At 48.4% G+C, this 18,975-nt stretch overlaps 1 protein-coding gene across 1 annotated transcript in view; it reads right to left on the minus strand.

Moving 5' to 3' along the window:
- C3 (complement C3) overlaps positions 1–18,975 on the minus strand; it is a gene marked incomplete in the record, with an annotated part of 34,396 nt that overhangs the window by 2,332 nt on the left and 13,089 nt on the right. The window contains 22 exon segments of the mRNA XM_074309838.1: positions 47–136; positions 270–357; positions 630–681; positions 857–947; positions 1,124–1,183; positions 3,697–3,855; positions 7,871–8,034; positions 8,108–8,264; positions 8,470–8,565; positions 9,865–10,024; positions 11,558–11,633; positions 11,732–11,935; positions 12,156–12,242; positions 12,338–12,404; positions 12,674–12,886; positions 14,211–14,353; positions 14,677–14,762; positions 14,904–15,015; positions 16,318–16,518; positions 16,673–16,744; positions 16,950–17,079; positions 17,691–17,840. Of these exon segments, the coding sequence (XP_074165939.1) occupies positions 47–136; positions 270–357; positions 630–681; positions 857–947; positions 1,124–1,183; positions 3,697–3,855; positions 7,871–8,034; positions 8,108–8,264; positions 8,470–8,565; positions 9,865–10,024; positions 11,558–11,633; positions 11,732–11,935; positions 12,156–12,242; positions 12,338–12,404; positions 12,674–12,886; positions 14,211–14,353; positions 14,677–14,762; positions 14,904–15,015; positions 16,318–16,518; positions 16,673–16,744; positions 16,950–17,079; positions 17,691–17,840 (2,658 nt within the window).

Here is an 18,975-nt window from a genome sequence, read left to right on the forward strand (position 1 = left end):
AGGAAGAAAGGAGGGACAGTGGACAGAACCTTGGTTCACTGCTCACCTTGTCTAGGTAAATTATAAGAGTGTTCTTCTCAGACACAGCGTTGCCCAATTCATATTTGGAGATGTACCTCTCCTTGCCCTTGCTCAGCTTGGGGGGGAAAGGGAAGGGTAAAGGTACAGTCAGAGCCTGGAACCTCAGTCCTTCCTCCCACACCAGTCCTGGCCTTGCCTCCTCCCTAGCTCTGTTCCACCCTCTCCTGGGCCCCTTCCCGCTTTCTTACCAAATTGAGATCTTCTGTGTCTGGGGAGAAGCCTGTCATCATGGAGATATCCAGAATTGACATTGTAGCATCCGTTTCTCCACGATACCTGGATGGGGCAGAACCAAGTGGGCCCTGGGGCATCAGAGCAAGCAGGAGACCTGAGGGTTAGCCTAGGATTGAGATTGGGGCCTGGAGACAAGTCAGGCTTTGGAAATACTCTGCCCTGGGGACCACTGGGACATAGGAATAGGGGAGGGCTGAAGATGGTTGAAAGGAGGAGAGGGAACGTGGTAATGGGAGTGATCCCAGACCTGACCTGGGCCTTTCCTCTAGCCAAAGGGTGCAAGGAATCTCCTCTACCTATTGGTACATACTCACCTAGCGCAGACTTCAAGGTACAGGCTGCCCTTGGCGTCCTGGGGTGTCCTGACTGAAGACATGGGAGAGAACCAGTAAGAATAAGAGCTGGCCTGTGTCCCCACAACAGTGGGGAAAAGGATATAGGGAGGAGGGCCCAGAATTGGGACAAGAGATGGAGAAAGAGATTGGGGCAGGATTTGGGAGAGAGGAAAGGAAAGGGATTCGGGGGAGAGGGGGCCCCTTACCATTTTCTGGGACTGGCCCAGTGGACACCCTCAGGTCAAACATCTTGCATGTGGCACTATCTTTTACCTTGGCGTTATACACTGTCACGACCTAAGAGTGGAAGGGAGGTCAGTGGGAACCAGAGCAGGAAAAGGTAAAATGTATTCTTAAGTGCAAGAGGGTTGGGGGGTCAGGACTGAGGCTGGTACTAGAGCCCAGCTTGGGTAAAGGTGACGTGAAGCCAGAAATGGGAGCTCAGGCAGGGCTTAGGTCAGGGGCCTTCTCACCGACAGTGTGCCTTGTCCTTTTCCTTTGACTTTTACAGTAAAGTCTTCATTTATCTTGGTCTGTAGGAAGGAGAATTCAATTCAACATGCAGTTAATCATTCAATATTTATTATGTGCTGGGCATTCTGCTAGGCATTGGGGATACAAAGATTGAAATGAGGTAGTCCCTGTCCTTTGGGAAATCAACATATACATAGATAAATATGAAAAATATACAAAATAAGAACAAATTAATTTTGGGAAAGAAGAGGGACAGAATTAACAAATAAGTGAGTTGGGGAAATTGGTGGAAGTGAGATAAACACTTATTAAGTATCTATTAGATACCAGATACTATGCTAAAGTATGGAAATACAAAAAGAAGCAAAACATGATCCCTGCAAGGAGTTTACAATCTAATAGGAAATACAATATGCAAACCAATGTGCATAAAACAAGCTATATACAGGGCAAACTAACAGAGGGAAGGCACTGGAATTAAACGGCAACTGAGGGTCACTGATGTGTAGTGATCGTGTGGAAGCTGATTTGGAATGAGCAGAAAATAGAAATAGGGAGAATGTTGAAGAAACTATTGCAGTAGTCTCAGGTTAAAGGTGACAAAAGGTCTGAGGTAATGAAGAGAAGGCGGCAAATGAGAGAGATTTTATGGAGAGAGAATCAATAAGATTTGCTAAGCAAAAATTAAGCAATAAGAGTTCTAGGAGAAGGAAGAGACAAGAATGACTTACAAGTCGAGAACCTGGGTGAATGGAAGTGATGGTGTCCTCCTTAAGAGGAAGAGGAAAGTTAAGAAGAAAGAGCATTTGTTCTGTTTCAGAGATGTTGAGCTTGAGCTGTCTATAGAACATCTAGATGGAGAGATCCACTAGACAGTCGGTGCTGTGAAATGGGAGAGAGAGGCTGGATTTGTGCGTCTGGGTGCCATTCACCTGGAGCTGATCACTGAAACCAAGGGAAGTGTTCATCTCATCACTTCGCTTGGTTTCAATGATCAGGACTTAGCACAGAGCCCTGTATGGGGGTAGAATACAGATAATGAATCTTCAAATGAGACAGGTAAGTAGAATACCAAGACAGAGCAAGGTGATGGAAACCCAGGGGAGAGAACATTCAGAAGGGGCTGGCCAACTCTGTCAAAGGCTGCAGGTCAAAAAAGAGGACTAAGAAAAATCGTTGGATTTAGCTTTAGAGAGATCTCTGGTGACCTTGGAGTGATCATTTCAAGTGAGAGTAGTTTGGGTAAAAAAAAAAAAAAAAATTAAATCACATTGAGAATTGAATGGAATGAGAGGGAGTAGAGGCAACAAACAAGTATAGAAAGATTTTTTTTCCCCTAGGAGTATGGCCATAAAATGGATGAGATACAAGAATATCACTTAAGAGGATGGTTAGAGCTCGTGCGGGTTTTCAGAGTGGGACAGTGAGACCAGAGCTGGGAGCCTGGGTTAGGACTTTTAAATCCATCTAACAGGAAGGGATAGAGTGACTGGAACAGGTTTAGGAGGTGTAAGAGAGATGGGCAGATAAGACATTATGGTCAGAGAGGAATCTCAGAGGAATCATGAAGGGAAAACACTTTGGGATGATGATGAGGTGGGTCTGAGCATTCCTGTCTGCTTGAGGTGGAGTGAAAGTGCCCATCATGGGAGTGGAGGGGGCATACAAATTAGGAAACAAGGGGGATATCAGTGTGTGTTTTGTGTGTATTCTAGTACAAGGGCAGGGGATAGAGGAAAGAAAAATCTAGAATGTTTTCAGGAAGGACAGAGAATGACTTGGAGGTCTGAAGGTCATTGCCACCAGGTTCTGAATAAGGTGAAGCATTTAAAAGGGAGAGGCTGCTGAACGGCGGTAGTACGGAGAGTCTGGTGATGGCAGTGATAAGCCAAGAGCATACTGACTCCTCATCCTGACCCAAGGTGCTAGAGTGGGGATGGGTGAAGGTATAGTTAAGAACTGCCCGAGTGGCCAGGGATGCAATGTCTTCTGGAGTAGACTGTGTTTCTGTGATTGTAGGAAGATGGAAAGGAGGGAAAGAGAGGAGAATGGAGGAAGAGAGGGGAGAAATGGGGAAGGGAAAGGAGGAAAGGGTAGGAGAAAACAAGAGAGGAGAGGGGAAAGAGAGGAAGGGAAGGGAAGGGAAGAGAGGGAGCCTAAGAGAAGAGAGGAAAACAGAGGGGAAGAGGAGAATAGGGAAGAGGAGAATGGAGAAGAAGAAAAGGATAAAGAAGGAAGAGGAGTTAAGAATAAAAGAAAGTGACTAGTTAGAGGAGGAGATTCTGAGATAGTAAAGGTGAATCCTCTCCCCATGGTTAGGACTTTTAAATCCATCTAACAGAGAGTTTGAGGTTGGGAGGAGGTGCCAGGCGGCCCTTCCAGGCTCTGCAGCAATGAGAGCTCCTCTGGTTGCTGTCACTGTGACTCTCCCTTCCTCATCCTGTCCTGTTCCCGGAGGGACAAGGGGAGCCCACTGCAGTAGGCTGGAATGAAGGTAGAACTAAGCACGGCGTTCCCCTTTATTTGGGGCCCAGGGCCAGAGTGAGTGAAGTGCACACAGGGAAGGTCGTACCTCAGCTGAACGCAACAAGCTGGCAGATTCATAACTAATGCGGTAGCTGAGGGCTGAGCTCCTACTGGGCAGGTGAACAGAAATATCCAGGTTTAGCTCTTGATGATCTGGTATATCCTGCTGGTACTGGGCCAGAGCCTGGAACACCATGAAGGTAGCCTAGAACACAGAGAGGAAAAAAAGAGGGTGTCATAAGAGTGCCCAGATAGCCCAGAACACAGAAGAGGTGACCTAGAACCCAACCAGAAAAGAAAGAATGAGCCGGAGAATATCAAGATAACCTAGGACCCATAACAATGAGGCTGTTTTAGAATCTAGAGCACCACAAAAATAATCTGGAAGCACAGATTCTTCCATTTGGTCATTTGGAATTAGTCATTTGCCTAATATGTCTGAAAAAGAAATCTCAAGACTACACATCCAACAAGTAGTTACCCAGCTTTTGCCTAAAGACCTCCAAGGAAGGGGGAGGTCCCTGGCTCCCAAGGGAGCCCATTCCACTTTTATCAGGAAATTGTTCTTGATGTAGAGCTCCCACCCTCTGCTTCTAGTCCTGCCCTCTGGGACCCAATGGACTCCATCTTTTCAAGATTAGAAATCACCAAGGGCTGAAAGATAATAATTGTGTTTTCCCCTGAGTCTTCTTTTCTTCATAATAAACAATCCCCATTCCTTCAATGGAGCCTCATAGATGTACCTGAAGCCCTTCACCACCTTGGTTGTCATCCTTTGGAGCTTCTCCAATTTAGCAATTCTAAAATGTGGTATCTAGCACTCAACACAATGCTCCAGACGTGATCTGACCAGAGCTGAAAATAGTGATGCCCTCCCTTCCCGTATATATTCCTGGAAATTAGTTTTCTCTTTTCTTTTTTAAATTTTTTTATGGGAAGAAAATTAGACCTGGGTCACAGAGCTAGTCAATGGCAAGTGTCTGAGCTTGGATCTGAACTCAGGTCCCCCTGACTTCAGGATCACTCTGTCCTAACCACTGAGCCATCTAGCTGCTCCCAAACTATGTTTCTTAATGTAGCTATGGTAACAGAGCCGGAAGGTTGGCTGGATCCATCTCACACAAGCTTTTGAAGGATGATTGTTAAATTTTCATTGTAAACATTTACACGTCAGAAACCAGCAAATGCCACAAATATCGGTTTGGTCTGGTGGTTTGTGATTGTTTAGGTACAGGAAAGTTATGGAGAAAAGGTTAGCAAAGTGTATAATTTGTGCATTTTCCTCCCCAGAGAGCTGTTGCTAAACATTTACCTTGCTTAGAACTTGCCCATAGAGGAAAGAGAGTGAGCCACAATACAGTTGGAAATACAAACAATCAAGTTGACCTAGAACCCTTCTGAGGGAAAGAAATTGTGTGAGATTCTAGAACGCCAAGAAAGAGACATAGAATGTACCCAGAAAGTGGTCACCTTGAAGTCTAGAATTCTGCCAGGGAGCTTAGACCCTCTGAAGGGAGAGAACCTAAAAAACCACCAGAACCCATCCAAAATAAAAACCGAACCACCCTACAGACTGAGAAAGAATTACAACAAAACCAAAAACCATTATCACCAAAGTATCCCATAATCAACAGGGAAAGAAACACAGAAAATGACCTGGAGCTTAGAACCCCAGCAAGAATATTTAGAACCCACTTGAGAAAAAGTCAAAGTTGCCTCAGAGCCCTTCCCCAACTTGGCAGTGTGTCAAGAGCTAAGACAAGTCAGGACCGTGGGGAATCCTAGCATCTCCCTCATCAATCTCCATCGCCTGCTCTGCCCAGCTAGGCTGAGGAAGTTCCAGCTGTTCCCCACCCTGCTCTAGGATAGCAATAGAAGCTGTAGGAGAAAGGAAACTCAGAAGTGCAGAGGGAAAGGAGGGAAACACCTGGAGTTAAACTCCCTTCCCCCCCCCCAAAGCAGCTGAGAATAATATGCAGGACTCCAGATTGGGCGTCAAGTGACCTTGGTTGTATTAGGGGTCTCCTAGTTCTCTACGAGATACTGGGCAAATTCCTTCCCTTTCTGGGTCTTAGTTTTCTAATTTATAAAAGAAGGCAGTGGGTAAGCTCTGAGTTTTGACATTCTTTGATCCGGGACTTCTTAAACCTTTTCCATTCATGACCCTTTTCATTCAAGAAATTTTTAATGTGACCCTGGGGTAGGTAAGCATATAAAATAGGTAAAAAATCAAACATTTACTGATAAAAAATCAAATTTCATGACTCCCACATTTAAGTTTTAAGGCCCCACATGGAGTCATGAGCTACAGTTTAAGAAATTGGGCTCTAGTCTATATTCTAACAATCCTCTGAGAAACCAAATGTCCTAGTAGATAGAAGTCTTGGGTTTGAGTCTTCTCTCTGACATACACTGTGTGACCCTAGGGAAGGCACTTAACCCTCTCAATGGTCCCCCATCACTTCCAAGAATAAATATCAAATTCCCTATTCAAAGCATTCATAACTAGCTTCCATTCCCATCACTTTCCAGACTTCTTATTCCTACACTCTACCACCCCCCATTCTTAAATCTCATACACCCTCTTGCTCTTTCTCTAACAAAGACAACCCATCCCCCAAATCCCTTGATTCTCCCCCATTCCTGGAACATTCTCTCTCCTCATCCACCTCCTTCAAACCCTGGCTTAAATTCTACCATCTACATTACTGAAAGCCTTTTTACATGTTCCCTAATTCTATTGCTTTCCTTCAATTGATGATTATTTTCAATTTATACTGGCACAATAAATAGAGCATCAGGTCTGGAGTCAGGAAGATCTGAGTTCAAATCCAGCCTCACCCTGAACAAATCACTTAACTCCTATTTGTCTCTGTAAAATGGAGACGCCCTGGAGAAGAAAATGGCAAATCATTCCAGGATCTTTGTCAAGAAAGCTCTGTGGACTTTGATCCATGGAGTCATATGGAGTTGAACACAACTGAGCAATAACAAATTTATCCAGCTACGTGGTACAGTGGATGGAGCACCAGCCCTGAGTTCAAATCTAGCTTCAGACTTTCTTAGCTGTGTGACCCTGGGCATGTCACTTAACCCCAATTGCCTTAGCAAAAAATAAATAAATGAATAAAATAAAAATAAGTTTATCCTGTACATAGCATGTTTGTACAGTTATTTACATGTTATGTCTCTATCATTAGACTGAAGTCCTTGAAAGCAGAGACTATCTTTGTATGCTCTTTTGCATGCCCAGTGCTTAGCATGTGGCAGATAATAGGCTCTTAGTAAATGGTTTTTGACTGTCTCCTAGGCAAAGCTCCAAGACTATAGATTACAGATGGAGTGAATTTCCATAGAAGGAGTTCTTTATGCCTGTAGAATCATAGATCTAGACCTCAAAAGAGTCTCTTTGAGTTCTGACATTCTATGCTCTACAGGCCTCCCCAATCTGACATTCCTTGTTCTAAAGACCTTGAGATTCTATGCTCTAAATATCTTCCCAACTCTGATATTCTGTGCTCCCCAGTCTTTAGCACACTCTCTGTGCTAACGCTCCAGCTCTTCCATCTATGTTGTGTGGGGCAGGAGCTAGCACAAACACATAATTTATGCTTAATCAATGTATGCTAAAGTAAATTTGGGGCTTAAAATTATATGATTCAGATCCTTCAAAATATTTGGTTCTCTGTTAATAATTTGTAATATCACAAATAGGAATGACTGCAGATGGGATTACAAGTAATAATAATAAAAAATGATTAATTACAGAGGAAGCATGGTACAGAAAATAGCAGCCAGTTACAAAGTCAGAAAGGGCTAGGTGCAAAACTAGTTTCTACTTAACAAGGTGACCCTTGAGACTGACTTAATTTCTCAGAGCTTTAGCAACAACCTGAGACTATAAATTGCAGACTAGATACCAATCTGTACCAATGGTCAAAGGGAGTTTTCTCATTGGGAATTCTCTATACCACTGGGAAAAGAGCATGTCCAAGGTCCATAGTATATTGTGATTTTTTTCTCTAAGATTCCCCTTTTAATATTAAGACAGTCATAGAGAAAGGGTTGACCTTTCAGTGGATGGGATGGTGACCCCAGCCAATGCTATTTAAAGCTCAGAACAAAAGGAGAATTGTGAATGCTTCCTCTTGGAAAGTCACTGAAGGGGTGTGTGTGAGAGTGTATGTGTTCCTGCTCCCCCAGGCCCAGACCCCACTTACCTGCGTGGACCCATAACCACCTCCGTAGTATCTCTGCTCATTGAGCCACTGAACCACGCCAGGGATTGTGTCAAAATCTTTTAGTTGCAGTAGGGCCAGGAGGGCGTAGGACGTGGCCTCCACGTTGTACAGCTGCTGGCCGTGCTCCTGCCAGCTGGTCCTGTCTGTGGGACAAAGGGGAGCTCAGCCTGGCAATCCCGGGGAGTCCGCCGCTCCTGCCCCAGGAGGCTCACTCACCAGTGGCCCCACTCAGGAACTTGGTAACTTTTTCCTCGTCCAGCCTCTCCAGCAGGCTCAGGGCGTAGCCAGCCATGGCCAAGGAGTAGGGCCTCTTCAGGGCCTGGTATTTGCTGGCCAGGTAGTCTCCTGCTTTGTTGATGCTGCCTTCCAGGCTCTATGGGAAGAGGGTCCGGACCCTGCTCAGGCCCCAGCACGGCTTCTGCCCTGGGAAGGCCATCCCTGACTCCCCGGGACCAGAGAGGAACTTTGAGGCAGCAAGGGGAGCTTGAATGTCGGGGGACTGGCTGTGAAACTGAAGAGATGTTGGGGAGGGTCTAAAGGCAGGAACGGGGGGACTAGAGAGGGACTGGGTCACTTACGTTGACTTGGCCCACACAGATGTCTTTTGCCTCATGCAGAGCGATGAGCACAAAGGCTGTGAGTGAAACATCGGCCTCCCCACCCCTGAAGCCACCCTGAGGGGAGAAAAGACCAGGACATGCAGGGAGTTCAAGTCTTTTCAGCTCTAAACTCCCATCGCAAATCTCGCGGTCTTCAGTCCTGCCTGGACCAGACTTTTTGATCCATTAGACTACAGACTTGCTGAGGGTAAAAGCTGCCTCCTTTCCCTCAGACCAGGGGCTGATACTGAGGATCGGGGGCAATAGGGACTGAAAGAGTGGGGGACACCCCCTCTGCCACTCACGCCCCCTGATCCCTCCTCCTACTTCCCAGTGACCCAGCAGGCTTCCACACTACTAATGCCCCCTCCTCCAACTGATGAATTCCTCCCTGGAACCCCCAATTTGAGGAAGCATTCCCACTAGTCATGGTTAAAAACTTCTAATCCAGATCAGCCCATGGATGTTCTCCACAGGCCACCTGACCCTCCCCTCTCCTACACTTTCTAGCTCCCTTTAATGTGTTGTCTTCCCCCATTAGAATGTAAACTCCTTGAGAGCAGGAACAGGGTTTTTGTTTTTTGCTCCTGGTTGCATTCCCAGTGCTTAACACAATATCTGGTAAGTCTTTAGGAAATGCCCTACTATCCATCCATCCATCCATCCCTCTCTCTCTGTCTCTGTCTCTTTGTCTCTCTGTCTCTGTCTCTGTCTCTGTCTCCATCTCTCTCTTTCTCTCTCTCTCTCTCTCTCTCTCTCTCTCTCTCTCTCTCTCTCTCTCTCTCTGTCTCTGTCTCTTTCTCTCTCTCTCTCTCTCTTTCTCTCTCTCTCTGTCTCTTTCTCTCTCTCTCTCTGTCTCTTTCTCTCTCTCTCTCTCTCTCTCTCTCTCTCTCTCTCTCTCTGTCTCTCTCTGTCTGTCTCTGTCTCTCTCTCTTTCTCTCTCTCTCTGTCTCTCTCTGTCTCTCTCTCTCTCTCTCTCTCTCTCTGTCTCTCTCTGTCTGTCTCTGTCTCTCTCTCTGTCTCTCTGTCTCTCTCTGTCTCTGTCTCTCTCTCTGTCTCTCTCTCTGTCTCTCTCTCTGTCTCTTCTCTCTCTCTCTCTCTCTCTCTCTCTCTCTCTCTCTCTCTCTCTCTCTCTCTCTCTCTCTCTCTCTCTGTCTCTGTCTTTCCCTCTGTGTCTCTCTCTCCCTTACTCAATCCTATCTATTATCAGTCTCTGTTTTATCATTATCTCTCTATCTTCAATCATTTCTTCCTTTTCCTTCTCCCCTCTTTCCCTTCCTCCTGCCCTGCTTCTAGCTGGGAATCAAACCTTCCTGTCACTGCTTTGTTACCACATTTCCTCTCCAACCTCTCTAGGTAGAAGGGGAGCCTTACAATCATTTCCTGGTGGATCACTGGGCCATCCTCCTGGAACATTCCATCTGGTTTTTGCTTTTCCAAGATGAGCCATTTGACGGCACCACAAAGGACTTGGGCATCGATGGCTATGAGGTTGGTGGCCATGGAGAATACCTTTACAACATAGGCTGTGAGCCTGGGAGACAAGACCATGATGTCAGCTTTCTTCATCTGACCTAATGTTTGTTTTCTAGAGAGAGTGAAACTTGGAGGTGCACAGAGCTAGTGGGGCAGTCAGGGTAGAGCCCAGTTATCCTGGCTGGGTCATCACAGTACACTAGAAAGAACACTGGACTTAGAGTCACAAGGCTCAGAGCTGGGGTTCTGCTATTGGCTATGTGGCTCTGAGCACATCGTGGGACCTCTCTGGGTCTCGTTTCTTCATCTGTACAATGAAAGCATTTAACTAAATGATCTTAAAGAGTCCTTTCAATTCTGTGATGCTGCTGTGTTCTAAAGTCCCTGTCATCATCTCTAATGTTATGTTTTAAGATCTCTCTCAGCTCTGACTCTTGGGTTCTAAGGGCCCTCCCAGCTCTGACATCCTGAGTTCTAAGTGCCCTCCCAGCTCTGACATCCTGGGTTCTAAGGGCCCTCCCAACTCTGACCTCCTGGGTTCTAAGGGCCCTCCCAGCTCTGACATCCCGGGTTCTAAGGGCCCTCCCAACTCTGACCTTCTGGGTTCTAAGGGCCCTCCCAGCTCTGACATCCTGGGTTCTAAGGGCCCTCTCAACTCTGACCTTCTGGGTTCTAAGGGCCCTCCCAGCTCTGACATCCCGGGTTCTAAGGGCCCTCTCAGCTCTGACATCCCGGGTTCTAAGGGCCCTCCCAACTCTGACCTCCTGGGTTCTAAGGGCCCTCCCAGCTCTGACCTTCTGGGTTCTAAGGGCCCTCCCAGCTCTGACCTTCTGGGTTCTAAGGGCCCTCCCAGCTCTGACCTTCTGGGTTCTAAGGGCCCTCCCAGCTCTGACTCCTGGGTTCTAAGGGCCCTCCCAGCTCTGACATCCCGGGTTCTAAGGGCCCTCCCAGCTCTGACATCCCGGGTTCTAAGGGCCCTCCCACCTCTGACCTCCTGGGTTCTAAGGGCCCTCCCAGCTCTGACCTCCTGGGTTCTAAGGGCCCTCCCAGCTCTGACATCCCGGGTTCTAAGGGCCCTCCCAGCTCTGACATTCAGTTGGCAGTCCTTGCTCTCAACGTTAGGCACCATGGTGGGTACTGAAAAGTTCCCTAAATTTGGGGCTGGAAGATCTGAATTCAAAAGCCACCTCTGTAACTCTGGCTAAGTATAACTCTCTGTATCTCAGTTTGCTTATGTGTAAAATGGAGATAAGAAAGTTTATACTATTTAATTCTCAGAGCTAGAGGCAAGTGCTTTATATTCCATACAAAGTAATTATAATTACTGTTATAACATTATAATAACATGTTGATATATTATTAATGTAACTATATATGTATCTGCTATAATAATCCTTATTGTCACTCCCCTTCTCAAGTCTCATTGTCTTTTTTATAACCGGACAGCTTACGAATTTCCAAGTCCCGAGAGGGCTAACTCTCTCCCTTTCCCTTTAGCAATCTGGAAACACCTGTATTTCAGTGCCACGGGAGCTGGCAGAGGAAAAGTGAGGGAAGGTCTAGCCTCGGAGCTGGGGTCCATCTGGCTTACCAGGTGCTGGCTGGTCGGTTCTGGAAGGCAGCATAGGAGAAATCTGGCTTCTTAAAGGCCAGCTGCTGTGCGTACCCTGCGGGGAAGGGAAGCAGGTTGGGTTTGGTCAGAGAGGGCCCAGGCCGGGCTGCTCTGGGCTGCGGGAAGGGCTCTGGGAGAGGCCGGGGACCTTACCCTTCTTGATAAGCTCTAAGGCCTCCAGCCGCTTTTCCACCCCAAATTTTTCCCACTGTTCCGTGGCATCCAGATAGTGGACGGCGATCACCGTGGGAGTCATTCCGATCATGTTCTGCTCGCCACAGCCCGATGGCGTCACAATCAGGTGCTTTAGTTTGTCCCCTTCTATAGCATCCTCCACCATCTGGGCCACAGGTGTTCCTGAGACAGCATTGAGGCCCGTCAGACGGTTCTTCAGGGGCCGGGCCCTGGCCACCCGGCCTTCCTTTTCCTTTCCCCCATCACTCCAGCTCTAAAGTCAGGCCTTCCCAGAGGGGAGGAGGGGAGTCTGAGGAGAGGCCGGGGAGATGTCTTCTCCAGAGGGAAGGCCAGGGAGATGTCTTCCTCAGGGGAGAGGTGAGGAATCCCTGGAGTCTGTTACCTTGGAATTGGATGCTAGTTTCCGACTCTGTGCCTGGAACAATGTCACTGAGGTCTGCTGCAGGAATGTCTTCCCTCTGCTCACCATCTGATCAGAGAGTAGAAGGTGGGGGGGATCACAGAGGGTCCCCCCTCCAGTTCCCTTATCCTCCTTCCCCCCTTCCTTCCCAAACCCCAACTCACTGTGGCCAAGTTTCACTGGGTCCAGGGTTCGGGTGACCAAAGACTTCGTCACTTTCATTCCTTCCGGCTTTGTGGAAGATTATGGAGAAGAGACGGCTGTCATCCCAGAATGAGCTTTCTCTCCCATTCTGGGGATCCCTGAGTCTAGTTTTAGAGGGTTGGGGACCAGGGGTGAGGGAGATTCTAGGGGTCTAAAGCTCATATTTGAAGGTTTCTGGTCTCTGCTTCTGGATCTCTGGACCCTGCAGGGCTGAGAAGGTGTTCTTTGGGTTCTGAGCAGCTCAGCTTCCTCAGGTGTTAATGGTGCCCCGGGCGAGGCTGACTCCCCCAACTTACCACGACCTTCAGTTTCTTTTTGACCCCGTCGCTGATGAAGTGGTTGTAGACAGCTGCCTTGACCTCAATGTCGTGGTTGCCGATTTTCAGAGGGACGATGACAAAAGGCACGGCTAAAGAAGACTTGGGCGGGATGTTCACTATCTGCTGGTAGCGCTTCTTGGAGGTGGCGGCGCTGCAGATGGTGGGGTTGTACAGCAGTTCCACGCGCACCTGGTGAGGGGAGGGGAGATGCCTCCGAATGACCCTCCCCCATGTCTCCCGCCCTGCTCAAGCATCCTCTGTGGCTCCCCCAAACAGGGTTCCAAATCCTTGCTATTTAACTCCCTGTGTGATTGATCCTGGACAAGGCACTTCTACCGCCTAGACACGCTCCTCTATGAAACGAGGTGATATAGATGATTGCTAAGGCTCTGTTTAGCATCCAATACTTTGGAGTCAAAAAATGAGAGAAACTCTGGAAAGAACCTCAGGGGCCCCTAGCCCAACTCCCCGGCCCATCCCTGAACGCCCCTCATAGCATCCTGCCAAAGGCTCGGTTTGCTGAAGCCTTTGCTTAAAGACCTCCAACGCGAACTTACTCATTAAATAGGTTTTATGCTCATTAAGTAGGCCTTGAATAAATACAGACGGAGGGAGAACTCACTTCCCACTAAGATTCCATTTTGGAGCAACTCTAAATGCTAGAAGCCTGTTCTTCAATTAAGCCCCATTAATGCAACTTCCATTCAGGGCTGGGTGAGCAGTGGATCCAGAGTCAGGAAATTCTGCCTCAGACACTTACTAGTGTGATCCTGACTAAATCACCTTATCCTTTTTGCCTTGGTTTCCTTAAAAACAAACTGGAAAAGGAAATGGGAAACCGCTCCAAACTGGAAAACCAGTTTGCCAACAGACCCCCAAATGGAGTCACAGAGTCAGACATGACTAAAAAAGTGGCTGAATTGTTGTTATTAAGCCTAGTTTTGTCTATGGGACCAGTTAGAATTAACCCAAGCCTTCCATGAAATCCTTCTTGAGATTGTTGGAGGAAACAATCACTTCCTCTCAAGACTTTCTTCCCTAGGTTAACCATCTTAAGTTCTTTCAACCAGTCCTCAGATAATCTGTTCCTGAGGCCCTTCACCCGGACGCCTTCCCCTGGACCCCCTCCTGTGTCTCAACGCCAGCCTATTAGCCGGGACATTCTATTTCCCCACATCCTTCAGATATTCTCTGTTCTTTGTTTTAAGACCTCAACCCCGTTACACCCCCCACCCCACCCTACTGTTTGATATATATGTTTTCTCCTCCTATCTCCACCTCTAGCCCTAGGCCGCCTCCAAAAGCTCTGGCATATTTTCTTAGGAAGTGGGTGGGAGGAGAGAAAGCCACAGACAGGACTCAGGGAAGGCTGATTCACTAGTCCATTGAAGAAGAAGCTCACGTTGTCCCCTTGAAGCTGAAGAACAAGCAGGGTGCTGTCAGGGGCCGTGGGACAGGGTGAGAAGTGAGCCTGGGCAGGGGAAATTCAGGCAGCGCCATGCGGCCCCCTCACCTTTAGAGCGTCCACCTGTCTGTAGTTGTAGAGCACGGCCCGGATCTCCACCTGTTCATTGCGCACCACCGAGTAAGGCAGGCGAAGGTCAATGAAGAAGTCCTGCATCACAGTGATCTCGTACGGGTCAGCCACGCAGATCCCTGCCCGTGGGGGTAACAGGACCGGGATTAAACGGGGGTGGGGGGGGGCTGGTCTAAGAGTCAAAGGCCTGATTCACCCATCACCAACAAGTATTTATTAAGCTCTATGTGCTAAGGTCCTAGGTATTGGGGAAGCAAGCCCAAAAATAAAGCAGTCCCTATCCCCAGGGACTTTACAGTCGTATGTATGATGTATGTTTATAGAGACTTAGTAAATATGTATTAAACATACATAGTGTTCACATTTACGTCCATAACCCTCGTTCCACATCCCTGCCCCCATTCCCAACCCCCTGCCTCTCCTCTCTCAGTTGTAGCCTCACCTTTGGTGTCTGACAAGCTTACAGCCAGAATCTCCCAGGTTGTGATGGAGTCTTTAAGGAACACAGTGAGGGACTTGGTAGAGATTCTGGGAGGGACAAAGAGGGAGAAGAGCCTTAGGGGAAGTGGGCCAGGGAGGACTGGAGACCTCCAGACATCTCACTAAACGAAATGAGATCAGAATGACTATTTGGGGATCGTGGAAAGGGGGCTGGGGTCTCAGCCTTACCCATTCTTGTCTGGCTTCTCAGTCAGCCGCTCCACGGTCCACAACCAGCTCTCTGGGAACTGGCTTCTGGAGATGATGTCTTCTTCGGGCACAATATCCTCATCAAGTTCACCTGGGGAGGTAGGGCAGGTTAGGGTCATGGGGTCAGAGCAGTAGTTTCCCCTTCACCCTGGGCCCCTGACCTACTATCTATCCAAACTTTCTCCACCCTCAGGTTGGAAGCCTGGGCCTGGGCCTCCCCCTCAATCTGGGGCCCTGGGGCTGTATCTCCCCCTCAATCTGGGGCCCTGGGGCTGTATCTCCCCCTCAATCTGGGGCCCTGGGGCTGTGCCTCCCCCTCAATCTGAGGCCCTAGGAGTTTATCTCCGCCTCAATCTGAGGCCCTGGACCTGTGCCTCCCCCTCAATCTAAGGCCCTAGAACTTTATCTCCCCCTCAATCTAGGGCCCTGGGGATTAATCTTCCCCTCAATTTGAGGCCCTAGGGATTAATCTTCCCCTCAATCTGGGGCCCTGGGGCTGTATCTCCCCCTCAATCTGAGGCCCTGGGACTGTATCTCCCCCTCAATCTGAGGCCCTGGGGCTGTATCTCCCCCTCAATCTGGGGCCCTGGGGCTGTATCTCCCCCTCAATCTGGGGCCCTGGGGCTGTATCTCCCCCTCAATCTGGGGCCCTGGGGCTGTATCTCCCCCTCAATCTGGGGCCCTGGACCTGTGCCTCCCCCTCAATCTGAGGCCCTAGGAGTTTATCTCCGCCTCAATCTGAGGCCCTGGACCTGTGCCTCCCCCTCAATCTAAGGCCCTAGAACTTTATCTCCCCCTCAATCTAGGGCCCTGGGGATTAATCTTCCCCTCAATTTGAGGCCCTAGGGATTAATCTTCCCCTCAATCTGGGGCCCTGGGGCTGTATCTCCCCCTCAATCTGAGGCCCTGGGGATTAATCTTCCCCTCAATTTGAGGCCCTAGGGATTAATCTTCCCCTCAATCTGGGGCCCTGGGGCTGTATCTCCCCCTCAATCTGAGGCCCTGGGGCTGTATCTCCCCCTCAATCTAGGGCCCTGGGGATTAATCTTCCCCTCAATTTGAGGCCCTAGGGATTAATCTTCCCCTCAATCTGGGGCCCTGGGGCTGTATCTCCCCCTCAATCTGAGGCCCTGGGACTGTATCTCCCCCTCAATCTGAGGCCCTGAGGCTGTATCTCCCCCTCAATCTAGGGCCCTGGGGATTAATCTTCCCCTCAATTTGAGGCCCTAGGGATTAATCTTCCCCTCAATCTGGGGCCCTGGGGATATCTTCCCTTAGGCTGAAACTACATCTCCTCCCACAGCTGAGGCCCTATGTTCCCTTATCACTGACCACCATTCCTATACTTCATGACCACCTGCGTGTGGCCCTCCCTGGGCACAGGGACACTTACTTCGGGACAGGTTCAGGATGTTGGCTCTCTGTTTCTCCAGACGAATCTTGGTGAAGTAGTTGCAGCAGTCCAAGAAGGCATCGACACATGCCTTATTTTCTAAAATGTACTTTGCCCTCCTTTCGCAGGAGTAGCCCATGGGGTTCACATTCATGCCATCCTCACAGCAAGTCCTCAGGTTTTTGTCCTTGTATTGGCCAGCTGCAAGAGTCCCATCCCAAGACCCTCAGTTTCTTTCAGAGCCACCCCAGAAACCGGAAGATCGGGTCTGAGCTTCCCTTCTTTTTGGAGGGATTAGGATGGGGTAAAGGAGAGATCCGTTTGGAGTATTGGTCAGGGGGCCCTGTCCCCTCACCTTTGTCGTTCCTTATCTCCAAGAGCAGAACAGAGCGGCGTTTCCGCTTGGCTGGCTTACTGCACTCGGGGTCTGCAAGTGGAGGACAGATAAGACATGAGGGGGAATAAGATCATCTGAGTGGATTTTGTTGAGTCCCCATCTCTGCTCCTTGCCCCTGTCAGCATAATGTCCTGTAGGGGCCCTTCTGTGTGACTTCCTGATGGAGCCCTTGCTGAACCCTTCTTCCGCCAAGGCACTGCCTGCCCAGACCCCTCCTTCCTCGCCCAAGGCTCACCAGCCCGAGCTTCTGTCTGAAGCTGCTTATTGGTCTTGAGAGAAAGCCCAGCATCTGTGAAGACCCCAGCGTAGTTCTGTCCGCCGCCCGGAGTACAGCCAATGTCTCCATTCTCCACTGTGTCCCAGATCTGGAGGCACAGAGAAGTCCAGGCAGGAACTCAGTGAGGGGCAGGGTGAGTCAGGAACGGGGGGAAGAGATTCAGAGAGCAGGGTAAGGAAGCTCTGTGAGGGATGGAATGGGATCAGCACTGAAATGGCACCTACTATGTGCCAGGTAACATGCTAAGCATTTTACAAATATTGCAACTGATTTTCCTAACTCTAGGAAGTAGGTTCCATTAGTATTCCCATTTTATAGTTGGGAAAACTGAGGCAAAGGTTAAGAGACTTACCCAAAGTCATAGAGCTGGGAAGTATATGAGGCCAGATTTTAACTTGGGATCTTTATGATTTCAGACCCAATGTCTACTATACCAAGCCACTTAATGAGGAGAGTAAAGGGAACTCTGAGGGATGGAAGAGATTCAGCAAGGGGATGTAGAGGGCTCGATGAAGGAGGATAGCGTGGGTTCAATAAGGGGGATAGAGGGGTTCAGTGAGGGAGATGAAGAGATTCCATGAGGGAATAGAGGGGTTCAGTGAGGGATATGGTGGGGTTCAATGAGGGGGATAAAAGGGTTCAGTGAAAGAGATGGAGGAGTTCTGTGAGGGGATATTTTTGCCACAGTCCCTGGCCCACCTTGGTTTGGGTCAATTTATTCTTCTTGTTCAGAACAAAGACCCCCTTGTCCACGGCCACGAGCCCCACTCGAGCTCCAGCATCACCCTCAATCTTCAGTGTGGCCTGTTTCCCAGGCTGGTGTATTTCTCCTGTTCCTTTCACCACCAGCTAAAAATCAGAGAGGAAATTCAGTCATACTTGGAGGTGTGGAAATGGCCGAGTCCAGGCCCCTCCCTCAGCAGAGGGCCAAAGAGAAGGGAGAGGAACAGCTGATTCTTGGAGACCTGTGGACATGGGGAGCTCGCAAGTTTTAGACCGGCACACTCAACTTCAGAACTGAGAGGTAAACATAGAAGGAGGGAAAGAGGTGGAGAGAAAATGAAAGGATAAACAGACAAGAACAGAGTGAGATACACAAAGCAGGAGAGAGAGAAACAGGAGAAAAATGGAGAGAATGGGAGAGATGAGGGCAGAAATGAAAAACAGAAAGTCAAGATTGGGTAGATAGAGATGAGAGAAATATTAGTAAAGAAATACAGACTGACAAAGAGAAAGGGAAAGACACTTCGGGGAAAAAAAAGCGTAGAAAGGCACATTTTCTTCACATTTTCCTATGTTGCTTTGACCAATCTCTCTTTTGCCCTACTCATTATTTTTTATTGTCCTTATCAGAATAAGAATTCTATCCCCCAATAGAATATAAACTCCTTGAAGACAGAAACCATATTCTAATTTTTATTTCTTCCTCTCAAAGCGGGTCTGACACATAGTAAGATTACAGGACCAAAGGTGTAGAGGTGAAAGGAGTCTCTGAGACTGTTTAGTCTAACCCATTAGCAACAGAAAGGCAGGCAGAGACAGAGACACACAGAGACATAGAGACATAAAGAATAGGCAGAGACAAAGACACAGAGAGATATATATACAGAGAGAGACACAGACAGTAACAGAGAGAGATGGAGATAGGCAGACAGAGACACAGAGAGACAGAGACAGACACAGAGAGATACACGCACACCGAGATAGGCAGAGACAGAGACAGAAGAACATACACATACACACACAGAGTCAGACAGACCCAGAGACACAGAGAGAGACAGAGACAGGCAGAGACAAAAACAGAGACACATACAGAAAGAGAGTCAAACAGACAGACAAAAAGAGAGATAGAAAGATAGGCAGAAGCAGACACACAGATACATAAAGAAAGAGAGAGATGGGGAAAGAGAGACAGACAGAGCTATAGAAGGACAGACAGTGAGAGAGAGCAGAGAGAAAGAAGGCTCAGCGAGGTAGAATCACA

This window comes from Sminthopsis crassicaudata, chromosome 1 (genome assembly GCF_048593235.1).
Source record: "Sminthopsis crassicaudata isolate SCR6 chromosome 1, ASM4859323v1, whole genome shotgun sequence".
NCBI classification, from domain to species: Eukaryota; Metazoa; Chordata; class Mammalia; order Dasyuromorphia; family Dasyuridae; genus Sminthopsis; species Sminthopsis crassicaudata.